The sequence below is a fragment of the Panicum virgatum genome, chromosome 6N, assembly GCF_016808335.1.
Source record: "Panicum virgatum strain AP13 chromosome 6N, P.virgatum_v5, whole genome shotgun sequence".
NCBI lineage: Eukaryota > Viridiplantae > Streptophyta > Magnoliopsida > Poales > Poaceae > Panicum > Panicum virgatum.
This window is the reverse complement of record NC_053150.1, coordinates 2,568,128-2,581,360: the sequence shown is the minus strand read 5'-3', so window position 1 is coordinate 2,581,360 and position 13,233 is coordinate 2,568,128. Positions and strand designations below refer to the sequence as shown.

The 13,233-nt window shown below is 49.0% G+C and overlaps 1 protein-coding gene across 1 annotated transcript; it reads right to left on the bottom strand.

Moving 5' to 3' along the window:
- Positions 1-7,666: 7,666 nt before the first annotated feature.
- LOC120679740 (wall-associated receptor kinase 2-like) lies at positions 7,667-10,863 on the bottom strand. Its single transcript, XM_039961393.1, has 4 exons — positions 9,876-10,863; positions 9,107-9,615; positions 8,660-8,846; positions 7,667-8,556 (listed from the first exon to the last, which is right to left on the bottom strand). The coding sequence occupies exons 1-4, from the start codon at positions 10,861-10,863 to the stop codon at positions 7,667-7,669; spliced, it is 2,574 nt and encodes an 857-aa protein (XP_039817327.1).
- Between the last annotated feature and the right edge of the window lie 2,370 nt (positions 10,864-13,233).

The following is a 13,233-nucleotide window of genomic DNA, read 5'->3' as shown; positions in this document are numbered from 1 at the left end:
TCTCAAATAGTTGTTCAACAACTTTAGTTTTGAGAAACTTCTTTAAGCTGAAGATATAGTCACAGGTACAATTAAGAGGATTCGATAAGCAATCAAATATTTGGATAGCAATCTGCAGCCATAACAATCTTCAGAATCTCAAGCGCTGACATCTGTTGACGCGAAAGATCAACACACCAAGTCTGAGAGCACTGTTCGACAAGCTCAGACTGCAACTGCTTCAAACCGAGGCGTGCCGGTCACTTTGACCTGTAAATTGACAAGGAATTGACAAACGTCAAATTCAAGAGCGTAACGGCAGGATTTCTGAATAACCCTCACACAACGTATCGGCAACGGCTGCCGATACAGAAAACGACAAAGCGATCGAGATAAACTAGTATTAAAGCGATCTGAGGGGATCTGCAAGGGCTGCCGATGTAGATAGCGACAATCGGTTGGATCTAACCGATGTGTGCACAAGACGATGCAAAAAGCCACGAATGTGTGAATTTAAGCAAAGCTACGCTCAAAACAGATCTAATCGGCTTTATGAGATTTAGAACTAAAACAAGAGTTTTACAGCCGATCAAACGTATTCTGAGCCAGGTAGGTTTGATAAAAGCTAAAAAGATAGGAAAACCTATAGATCTAACAAATATCGGTAATTTGTGAATAAATCTAAACGAAGCAACATCAATGCGCCGGTTGAACTAAGGCTTAGATTTAATTGATAAAAACGAAAGCTTACCAGCAAACCAAGTCGCTCGAATGTGAGACGTCCTTGATCAGCTCGAAAGAAGTCGCAGAAAAGGGAGTGGCGCAGTCGCCGAAAAGAAAACAAAGCTGCAGGAAATTGTAAAGGTTTGTTGTATTGAATGTGTATCAAACTTTTTATAATGACCAGGGACATGTATTTATATCTCGCACTAACCGATTCCTAACCGATCACGGCAAATACATACTTGACGCAAAAGAAAAATATTCCTGAACAAAATTATCACCTCCCAAACCGGAGTCCGTCAAGATTTGGTCAACTCGCCAAAGGATGCTAGCCCAGTTGGTTAGTCACTCCGGCGGCACGCCTCAGGTCCTGAGTTCGACTCCCCGTGGGAGCGAATTTCAGGCTGAGGGTAAAAAAAAATCTCCTCGCTGGCCCCGTGTGCCAAAGCACTGGTTGTGAGACGACCCAGGTCGGCCTGAGGACCCTTACATGGCCCAGGCAGGTAGTTCCCAGGGGTTACGTCTCTCAGTGTCAGGGCGGGGCCAGGGTTCGGAGATTTTCTCGGTCGGGGAAGCCGAGACTTCTTCTTAAGCTAATACCGGTGGGGCGGTCTTTCCCCACCCGGCCGAGTTTTTTTTTTTTGATTTGGTCAACTCTATCTCCCCACCGGTCAACACAATCTCCAATCGGTAATGACCCATCAGCCATTCTTTCTCGCCAAATCCGCCGTCACCTTCTAACCAGCAATTCATTTTTCCCTTTTAATATTCATCTTGACGCGTGTCAAAAAACGACGTCAACAACATCAATGCTTAGCTCTTGACCTCTTAGACTGCGATCACATAGCGGCTGGTCTGTAGCCGTATTGTACATGTATAATACATACCTGAGCTTGGGCCCCCTCCTAACTTGGGCCCTCGGTCGTCGCACATGGTAGCCTACTCCTAGGGCCGGCACTGGTGGCCGCCCGCAGCTACACGCTGCAGCCAGCAGTCCCGCTCCTGCACCGGCGCGCCGTCGAGCCGCCCATGGCCCTCGGGGCCCAGCCCAACAACGCCCCTCGCGCCCATGAAGTTGCGCTCCTGCCGACCACCATAGCCCGTAGGGGCGCGCTCGCCGGAGGTGAGGTAGGGTTAGGGTTCGGTGGGAGGGGAGGGGATTGATTTTGGCTCGATCTCGATTGGAACGCGGGCTCGAGGACTGCGGAGTTCCGCGAGCGCCACCGTTACGTCTCCAAACAACGGCGGCAGCATCCCCTAACGAGAGCAATGACTCGGAAATATTTACAGAAAGATCCCTGGTTAATTGTGATCCAAACATTTATATAAAATTCCCGTATAATTTACATATAGCCCCCTAATTTGAATCGTGACTAATAGTCGCTATCCAAATATTTATAATTTAGAACCATACAGTTTGCATTTTGCCCCTGGGTTGTTGGGGCCACTACTGGCCATCGTCCTCACCGCCGGAATCACGAAGCCCCATCCTGCTCCAGCCCAGGCAAAGCCCCGTTCTACGCCCGAGCTGTCCAGCTGAGTGGTGGCAGTGGCAAATGCCGCTGCTTGGAGCCTCTGGAGGAGGGGCTGCCACCTCCACGCCGGCCACATTGAAGAGGATGCCGCACGTGTCATGTCGGAATGGAGATTAATGGCCCTGGATGGCGATGGCCATGGCGCAGGAGACCCGACGGTGTTCGACTCCCAGTCTAGCAAGATCACGGGGGCCGGAGAACGACGGTGGGAACAACAGCGGATAACCAACCATTGAGGCTCCTCATCAATGCGGAGAGAAGCCTGACATTTGAATTGGCAAAATTTGGCTAGTGGACACTGTTAAGGCTATCCACATCATCCTCCTCTATATCCATCCTTTAATGGAAATAATCTATCCTGGACATCAAGATTCTCTCCTCTATACCATATTCCCCTGCACCCATCCATCCTCTAATTCTCTACTCTATATCAATTACCAAAGGTGAAGCCCACGCATCAGTTTTTTTTTCTCTTTTTTTCCTCACTCTCTCCCCCCTTCTTTCTCATTCCTCCCCCCCTCTCTTCTCTCGACCGACCTCCCACCCCCATTCTCTCTCTCTTCTCTCCCTGTCTCTTGGCTCCCTCCGCCGCGACACGCCGCCCTCCTCCATGCTCCCTCTACCGGCTGCGGGCGCTGCCCCCTCCTTGCTCCGTGGACGATGGCTCCCCTGCTTGTGGTGGCTCCCCTGCTCGAGCTTCGGTGGCACCCCTGCTCTAGCGGCTCCCCCTGCAAGTGACTCGCGGGTGAGCAGGGACGAGGCCGCATGGACGGCACCTTGAGGTCCTCGAGGTACGCCTCCCCGCCCGATAAACCCAACCCAACCCGTCCGAAAAAACAGACCCAACCCGCCCGAAAAAAACCCGACCCAACCCGATAAAGCCAGGGAGGAGGGAGGCGGCGGAGCTGTAGCATGCGCTCGCCATCGACTTGTCGCATCCTCCAACCCGCCCATCTCTCTCTCTCTCTCTCTCTCTCTCTCTCTCTCTCTCTCTCTCTCTCTCTCTCTCTCGGGGGCCGCAGCAGCTGCTCTGGGCGCAGTAGCGCTCCGCAGCGGCGGCGGGCGGCGGCAGCCCTGTTCAGTTTGCTAGCCCAGCAGCCGGAGCTGGCTGGAGGTACAGTGAACTATGAGGAAAAACTTGCCCAGCCAGCCAGCCACATCAAATGTGCCCAGCCAGCCAGCCAAATAGGCTGAGCAGCGGCGGCGAGGTGAACCGGCGGCGGAAGGAGCAGTCAGTGGCACGTGGTGGTTGGGGATGGCGTGCAACATCGAGCGGCGAGCGAAGGTGGGGCTGACACGAGCGTAGCGGACGCCCACTACTCCGCTCAATTTGGCATACGCCACTTCGTTAGCGAAGGTGATAGAGGAGACCGGTGTAGGAAAAAAACGCTATCGGCGTACTGGAGGAACGCGTAGCGTTCCCCAATGCGGATAGCCTAAAACATGGATTTTGCTCTAGGCTACTAAAAAACTTATCTTTACCATAACACACTTTAAAACTATTGTAATAACACACTCTAAAACTATGGTAATTTGGCGTAAGACGCTACACCTCTTATTATACTCGGTTTAATATGAAGCTATGCGAAAAGCCTGCTAAGAGAAGCCTTGAATTGCCAAGGAGCTCATGGTGCATTGGCAAAGACCACTGGCTGGGAGGCTCCCACCCAGAGTTCGAACCCTGGGTGCGGCACCTTAAAACTTCAGGGGTCTCCCTTGGGGTATATCTTTCAAAAAAAACAGAAGCCTTCAATTTTGCCTTTGAATTTGAAGTGGATTTGAATTTTGCCTTTGAATTTGAAGTGGATTCAGCATGCTAAGAGAAGCCTGCGCCGTGTGCATGCTCCTCTGCGTGCTGAATGTGCGATGAACAAAGTTCATATTTGGGCATGAATAACATAACTGAACCAAATGAAGAGAGCAGCCCAGCAGTTGCCATTTTAACAGAGAAAACAATTCGATCCATGTTCCCTGTATCAGAACAAACACAGCTCAAGAAAACAGAGTATATGAACTGCAGCATCACTCTAACTGACGCCGCACTGTTTTGGTTTCCCTGCAAACAGCTAATCACTTCTCTACACTATAGGATCATCTTGATCCTGATCAGATGGTTTGTCATCCTCATAGGCACTTTGACTCTCTTGTGGTTTCGTCAGCTTCTCGTCCAAAGATAGTGGCAACTCTCTCCTTGAAGCTATCTGCATTTTCGTCATCCGACTTCAACCTCACCTTTGCCTCCGAAACCAACTGGTCCATCCTTTCTTCTTCTGAAGAAGTTGCTTCAGCTTTAGATTCATCAGCAGCATCTTCCATGGAACAGAATGTTTCCTCCATGTCACCCACTCCGCCGGCGCCTGCCCGTCTGCTGGTGCATGTTTGCATTGTACCATCAGACACTCCTGTTCCTGTTTTCAGTAGAAACTAAATCCCCATGCTTTATCGCTGCCGCTTGTGTTGAGAGCGATGATTGGTCTGTGTGCCTCAGTCTTCAGAATGATGGAAGGAACAGGTTGTTACTTGAAGGAAACCACATCTACGATTCTACAAACTCCAAAGCACCAACATGAGCTTGGAAATTCTAAACATTTTCATTTAATTTGTAAGCTAGTATCAAAAGGCTGGGTGGGTGTTTTTTTTTCAGAGTAAAGTATCTTCAGCCTTGTGGAAACTACAAAATGCTACACTTTGGTTGCAGACGACCTGACTAAGTATGTGAGTATGTGACTGTGGAAGCTACGAGTTTTATGACACTAGTGTAAATATTTAAGAAAGATTTTTTTTTTGAAACAAAGGTCCCAATAGTGTAAACCTTGGAACTGCACTAAATGTGTCGTTATTCCTGCAGTCATTGTGCAGTGTATTAAGGTTCAGATAAAGACACTGAAATGAGGTCCTGACCAAATAGGTGAATGTGCAATTTCATCAAAAAAAAATGTGAATGTGCAAGCTTAGTGAATATGTGCAGCATCCTTCTGGTCAGATGCAGATTTGCAATTCCTCAAGATTTAAGCAACACTTAAAGATGATGCAATTGTGGTAGCTATCTTTGTGCCTTACATTGTATGCAATTGCTCGACACCTACCGTGGAATCATGGAGTGACGTCAGAAACAAGGGCAATCGGAGATGTGTGGTAAAAAGACAATGGTTGGTGCAGGAAAGGTCCAAGGCATGTTCTTCATCACCATGCCACTCTCCAAATTTAGGTATTTGCAAGCAAGGAATAGCTCTATCAGCAAACTACTGCATCTATGCAGCTATACCCATAGATTCCAGCACGGGAAACTGTTTGGGCGATGTTTGGTGCATTCCGAGTCAGAGAGCAAAAACGGTAAATCTCAGCCGGAACTTCTGGCACTACAGCCTAGTAGGATGATCATAGCCTTTTGGGAGACTGAAACGTAGCTGAAAATGTTGGTATGGATTTTGTTGCCGGCCTTCCTGGATGAAGCTGAACACAGGGGAATAGCCTGGTACAGTTTGGAGAGAGGAGCAGGTCGCACAATCACACAATGGCGGACGAGGCGCGTGTCCTTCATGGTCCGGGTCTCCCTCAGGGATCGGGGAGACGGAAACACAGGTCAGGGGCAACGCGTTCCTGCCGGAGGAAGCAAGCAAGGGCGCCACCGGGAAGGAGTAAGTTGAGGCTAGGAAAGCGCTTCCAGGGACGCGGCGGCGCTCCGGCGAGCCACGGCGAGCGAGGCGTCCTGGCAAAGACCAGTGGGGACGGTAGCTGGAACACCGTCTGGGGGTGGACGGTATTCCCCTGGCCCTGGGTAGCGGTCGGATCGAGCACGTGCGATCTAGATCGGGGAACGGAGCCACGGACTAATAAGCGGCCAGGGACGTCAGCCGCGCGTCAGGCTGGCGCGCGGGAGAGCGGCGCGGCGGTGGCGGCGCCAAGGTGGAAGAATGTAAGCAAGTGCTCACTCGGCCTGAAACAGTTACCTTGGTTCGAATAAAGCCCATTACATTCTTATACAAGATGGTGCTGTGTACAGCAACCAGTACGTATTTCATTAAAAAAAAGATTCTAGTCATATAGTATGATGTACACAAGACTTGATTGTTCTATATAAAAAAGACTTGATATTGTCGTAGTAAGCAAAGCTAAACATTGGAATGCTAGCTGATAATAAACACAGACAATGCATCTAACGAGGTAGGCTGGCTGATGATAGAAACTCCCGCTCCAAGCTCGAGCCATTGTAGCTCCTCTGAGGTGCTGCAGCATTAGCCCCGTCGTCCAGTTCAATAGACAGGGATTGCCGCCGAGAAGCTACGACATTTCTTCTTGTCAGCAACGGCTAGATGTCTTGCTCGTCATCTCCCGTGTCAGATCGAGACGAGTTCATCCTTTCTGCAAGTAGAAGCTGCAGTGTTATGTCCACTTGCTTCATTGTAGGCCTTTCTTCGCCTCGAAGCCTCAAGCACATCTCTGCAAGGGAGGAGACTTTATCAATCTCTTCCTGGGTTGCTTCCAACACCAGTCTTTTCTGTACACTTTGTTCTCACTCGTGCACACCCGTGAAGAACTTCCCGGTCGGTCACCCATCCCCAAATTTCTCCGGGCCAAGCACGCTTAACCTCGGAGTTCTTTGGAGACTGGCTTCCGGAAAAGAAGTTGTAACTTGTTGGTATGAGTATCCTATTAATCCTATTAAACCCTAGGCCGGGGTGTCACATGCTCACCCCCTTAAGAGACCGACGTCCTCGTCGGTCAATCCCAAGCCAGGAACGTCCTCTCTTGGCCACGTCCCGTACGTCCAGTGCCAGCAGCCCATGTGCCACGTCCGTGCGTCCAGTGCCAACGGTCCCTGTGCCACGTCTGTGCGTCCAATGCGTTGCCCAGATGCTCGCGCACTGGCCCGCCACGCGCCCGTGCACATGCCAGTGGCATCTGTGCCCCCACACGCCCTCAATCCCAAGCCAGGAACGTCCTCTCTTGGCCACGTCCCGTGCGTCCAGTGCCAACGGTCCCTGTGCCACGTCTGTGCGTCCAATGCGTTGCCCAGATGCCCGCGCACTAACCCGCCACGCGCCCGTGCACAAGCCAGTGGCATCTGCGCCCCCACGCGCCCGTGCTCATGCCTCCGCACTTACACCCGTACGTGCCCGTGAAACCGCGAGAGTCGGCTCTGATACCATTATGTAATGTCCCGCCTCCCCGAGGCCGGGCCCGCTTACATCTGGCTGCTTTCTAGGACATAGACTGTCCTCACAAATCAACACCAGTCTTTTCTGCACACTTTGTCCTCACTCGTGCACAACCGGGAAGAACTTCCCGGTCGGTCACCCATCCCCAAATTTCTCCGGGCCAAGCACGCTTAAACTCGGAGTTCTTTGGAGACTGGCTTCCGGAAAAAAAAAGTTGCAACTTGTTGGTATGAGTATCCTATTAATCCTATTAAACCCTAGGCCGGGGTGTCACACTGAAAGGAAGTAGTTGCACAAGTTCTGTTTCATCCCTGATTCAGTACTAAAAACTGGTTCTTTTCTTAGAAGAAGCTCGAGAAGCACCACACCAAAGCTGTAAACATCACTTTTCTCATTTAGCCTCCCGGTCTGGTAGTATTCAGGATCTAAGTAGCCAAATGTGCCCTGAACATTTGTAATAACATGGGTTTTGTCAATTGGGACGGATCTTGAAGCACCGAAATCTGAAACTTTGGCAGTGTAGTTTGCATCCAGGAGTATGTTGGAAGACTTCACATCCCGATGGAAGATCGATATCGATGCAGCGGAGTGGAGATAGTATAGAGCTCCTGCAGCTTCACTGGCGATCCTTAGACAGTCATTCCATGATAACGAGAACCCACTACTTGAACTAGCATGAAGAATTTGGTGTAAAGAACCATGGGTGATGAAGTCATATACTAGCAAGGGAATTTCACTTTCAATACAACACCCAAAGAGTCTCACTATATTTCTATGATTTATTTGTGAGAGGATTGCAACCTCGTTGATGAAATCGCTAATCTCACCGTCCTTGATTGCCTTGGACTTCTTTATAGCTACCACTCGTTGGTCAGATAAAATGCCTTTATATACCGTGCCATGCCCTCCATGGCCAACAATACGTGTGGGATCAAAGTCATTTGTTGCCTTTTCTAGCTCTTCTAAGGAGAAAATCCTTGTCTTGTCACTTGCACTCTCATCGGACAATATTAGTTGTTCCAATAGAATGCCTTGATTCTTCTGAAAATACTTCCTTCTTAGTTTCTTCCGAGTGTTTCTTTTCCATCTTTGAATGAGCACTAATGCACTTAAGCCAAATAGTAGAATGCCAAAACCACAACTAAGCCCAATTATAATACCTACAATTGGAATATTATTAGTTGCATATATCAAATTCACCTTTTTCTGTTTTGCAAAAGAAAATCCTTTTCTGGTGCAAAATTGACCAATTATGAGCCTCACCTAGGATGAGATTTCTCTTTGGAGTTGAGGTACACTGCATTGTTTTAGCATCATAAATTGTATGACCAGGACACTTGGTGCAAGTGAAGCTTCCAATAGTATTGTGGCAAATACCTTCCCAAATCCCAGGTGTTTGCTGACATTCATCAATATCTGCAACCATATTCAGATGTAAGGCGACATAAAACTGAATCACGGAAAAACATTACAATCATGACAATTGAGCCCTCTAAGCTTGCTAGATATACCAACTGAGGTCAAAGACCTCAATAGCTCCTCTAACTAGTGATGTGTCATGCAGAGTGTCACACACCCTGTCTCTTCCCTTTCCATACATCGTGCTGGCCTCACCTCCTTCCTTGTGCTGGGAGAGATCTCCGACGTCGATGACGATGAGCATAGTGAAAATGCAGCATCCTATGTTGTGCAGCAAAGTGAAATATTTGCCTGGAGGAAGAGATTATCGTGACAATCATCTTTGATGTACGGGTTTCCTTCAAAACCAGCTGAGCATTTGCACCGGTAGCCAACAAAGTCTTCCGAAGAGCTTATGACACTTATGCATGTGCTGTTGTTACTCACACAAGCATATCCGGATGTGTTCTGTTTCGCCAGTTGGCAGGTCAGATTAGCAACAGCCCACTGGAAAGAGGCTGATTCCAAAGGGTCAACAAACAGGTCAGGTTCTTTGGAAGACGTCATCATCCTCAGTATTATACTAAATTGTGCGTCTACCAAACTTGAGTCGATTTTGATGCCGACAAGACCCTCGGTCACATTTATGTTAGTCACACGAAAGAGGTCATTGTATTGGAGGACCGAATGTGCCGGGTCAGAGCAGTTGAGCTGGAAAAATCTCCTTGCAGAGCAACCTTCTTCTAGGCCGAAAGGAAATGGGACAGTAATGTTCCCACACTGGTGAGAACAATCCTCCTTCAGTGGTTTCGGATTATACCCTGTTGCCATGCAAAAAACTAAAATCACTGAAGTGATCAATGGTAACACACAGAAGGGGTAATAGTAGTCCTATCAAACAAATTAAAAAGAACAATGCAGATTGGTGAAGCTGAATTGAATAATTGTAAAAGAAGAAGCAAGTTATTCTTTCAAGGAATTGGTTAATCTGACATGTATAAGAGGAGAACGAAAGGGAAGGCGATTCAAAATAATTCACTGCTGGTGGTTATTGCATGAGCTTTGTTATATGAAAAATCACCTTCATCAGTGGTGCAGCCATCGAGGATGTAAGGATTCCCCTGGTATCCTTTGTCGCACCGGCAGGCATAACCAGCATCCCGAAGCACTGAACTCTCGCAATGGCTGTGCTCGCTAACACAAGCGGTGCTCCTCCTGTCTTCTCCCTCGGGGCATCTTGTGTGGTCGGCGATGCTCCACACCAGGGGAACCATGACAGTTATGTTGATTCTATCCCACAGGATGCTTAAATTTGAGACTTTTTCAGTCACACCTCTTTTGTGAGGCACAAACTGGAACTCAAGAGCTTGAGCAGTTGTTACAGAAAGCTCGCCGCAGCAAAAGCCTCCGGCATCACAGTCCTGCGTGTACACCATCTCTGCAACCGTTTTGTTGGGGCAGGTGACGGTGCAAAGCGGGCTGAAGGAACCCGTGTCCTGATCTTTTAAGAGTACATCCAAATCGCAGCCGATGACGTGAACCATCAGGCCCATCATAATCGAAAAGGAATTCCCTGGAGCCTTGAGTGACATGTTATAGACATCAACTCCGGATCTTATAGGGATTGTTTGGGAAAAGGAGACTTGAAGAAGGTTGTAGCTGAAGGTATCAAGGAGATCAAAACCGGCTACCTCAATACTGCCTAAAACCTCCGTGGTGCCGTCGTGTAGGAGCAGTTTAGGGGGCTGACCGGTGCTGTTGCAAAAGAGCCTGAAGTCAGGACCCCGGAAGCAACCAGGTCCTACGCCGAATGGGTACTCGAAGCTCAGGTTGCCGCAGCTCGTTGGGCAGCCCGCGAGCGTGGCAGCCGAGGGAAGGGTGGTGCCATTGGAAGAAGTTGTACGGGCACCATGGCTTTGCAGGGATCTAGTCTCTAACCTTCTGACCATGGCCTTGTGGACGGTGATCAGATGGCTAAGGGACCCGGCTCTCGCAGCTGCTGATGCTGCTTCTGCCGCCCACAGGGATGCAAGAGTGAGCAAAGCCAAGATGGTGTTGGAGTAGCCCATCATCTCTCAGCCAGGAATCGGGCGCGTATTTGGATAAACACAAGTAGTCTTGGTTCTGTGCCATATGGGAGGATAGGTTGCTTTGTACTGTTACGAGCAGACTGGACAAACATTGTGACACGGAGGGAGCAACTAGCTAGGACGAGACTATCTGATTCAGTAGCCATCCGGTGGTGTATCCATCTTTCAAGTCAAAGAAAGATGGGAGACTTGCATAGCTAGCGCAAGACTTTCAAGTCAAACAAGTATGTTGTAGTCAACATTTTTGCGTTCTCTAAGAAAGATAATAAATCAAATCAACTCATCAAATCTCAGCAATGACGTGGCCGTCTGATACAATTGTCGCTCTATTTCATTTGGATCTATGGCAACGTTAAGGGTCATCCTGGACCCATTTTAAAGTAGGCCACTAGAACAGAATAGTCGTACCCATAGAACGAGGCGTTGGACATTGGAGGCAAATGTCCAAGCAAGTGCACATCATCTCCAACTAGTATATATACCTCTGACCTATTCAACATCAATGATCTGTACAAGTGTGGTTTCAGTCAAGGCACTCATCACAAAAGTATTAAGAGGATGTTTGGATCCAAGTGCTAATGTCCAAAAATGCTAAAGTTTAGCACTAGTTCATCCAAACCGGAATGCTAATAAGCTGGGCTAAATTTTAGCAATGACTCAAAAGCTTCAGCAAAAGTACAAGTGCTAATATGTGCTAAAGTTCTCCATCCAACTTTAACCCCATCCAGACAAACTCTAATACCACGAAATTTCATGTTAACCTGTGTGTGTGGTGGGGGGGGGGGGAGGGGGGGCTATCAAGTTGTAAGGAAAGCAGAGATACACTCTCTGTTAGGCATTATGCGCTCAAATGATAATGATATGCGAAACTTGTGACATCTTGGTCCAACAACGATGAATTTGAGCCCACTAGTTGTGACCCATGTGTGAGTGGCATGGTATGTGTGGCAAGTTGTCCTATCTTGCTAGTTGAGAGTGAGGTTCACCAACATATAAACCCAACGTGCTAAGTGCATTTCAACCCCGGGTTAACCTTTTTACGCGATACGAGGACGAAAGTGTAAGCGGGGTTGGTGCGAGTGCATGTGTGTCTTACTCAACGTGTAGAGTAAAAATTAGCTATATTTAGGATTCGGGACTGGGGAGTTAAAATCGGTATAGAGTCGAGTACTCGAGTTACAATCGGTATAGAGTCGACGCGGACATATGGCACATGGCGCGTGTGGATCCATGTGCAGTCACACGACATGACATATGTGTCGGTACTAGGCGCATGGATGACGTGTGCTAAGAGGGAAAGTTCCTGGTCGATTGCCCCAGTGTGTGCAGGTATGTTGCCGACGAGAACGTCGAGCCCGTTAGCGATGGTGTATGTGACGTCCCAGTCCAACAAGGATGAATTTGAAATCACTAGTAGTGGCTCATGTGTGAGTGGCATGGCATGTGTGGGAAGTTATCACACCTTGCTAGTTGAGAGTGAGAGATTCATCAATATATAAACCCAAGTGTCAAGTGTATTTCAACCCCCGAGTTAACCCTTTTACGCGAAGTGAGGATGAAAACGTAAGCGGGGTTGGTGCGAGTCGTGTTTTACTCAACCGTGCAAAGTAAAACTTAGCCATATTTGAAACTGTGGTGTTACAAAACCTAAACTATCATTCCAAAGTTACAAAACCTAAGCAGAGATACAATGGTGGGTGCAGGAGCAGATCCAAGGCATGTTCTTTATCACCATGCCACTCTCCAAATTTAGGCATTAGCTCTGTGAGCAAACTACTGCATCTACTATGCAGCTATACCGATAGACTCCAGCACGGGAAACCGTTTGGCCGATGTTTGGTGCATTCCGAGTCAGAGAGCAAAAAGGGGAAATCTGAGCCTGAACTTCTGGCACTACAGCCTGGCAGGATGATCGCGGCCATTTGGGACTTGGGAGCCTGCAACGTAGCTGAGAAAAAATGTTGGTACGGATTTTGCTGCCGGCCTTCCTAGATGAAACGTAACACAGGGGAAACAGCCGGGTACAGCCTCGAGTCGAGAACGCGGCAGGCCTCCGGCCAGCGCGGACACAATCACAGAATGCCGGAGGAGGCGTCCTTCGTATCCTCAGACGTAGTCCTGCCGCAGCTCAGGGGCAACGCGATCCTGTCGGAGCAAGCAAGCAAGGGAGCCACCGGGAAGGAGTATGTTGAGGAAATGGCTTCCAGGGATGCGGCGGCGCTCCGGCGAGCCCCAGCGTGCGGCGGGTGAGGCGTCCTGCGGTCCTGGCAAAGACCCGAGGTGGACAGTAGCTGGAACACCGACCGCGGGGTGGACGGTATTTCAAATACCGTCCACCCCTGGCCCCCC

Coding starts and splice junctions, on each gene's coding strand:
- LOC120679740 (XM_039961393.1), bottom strand. CDS start 10,863: ATGGGCTACTCCAACACCATCTTGGCTTTGCTCACTCTTGCATCCCTG. Junction 8,847..9,106: donor ACGATAATCTCTTCCTCCAG/GCAAATATTTCA, acceptor TCCGTGATTCAG/TTTTATGTCGCCTTACATCT. Junction 8,557..8,659: donor AAAGAGAAATCTCATCCTAG/GTGAGGCTCATA, acceptor TTCCAATTGTAG/GTATTATAATTGGGCTTAGT.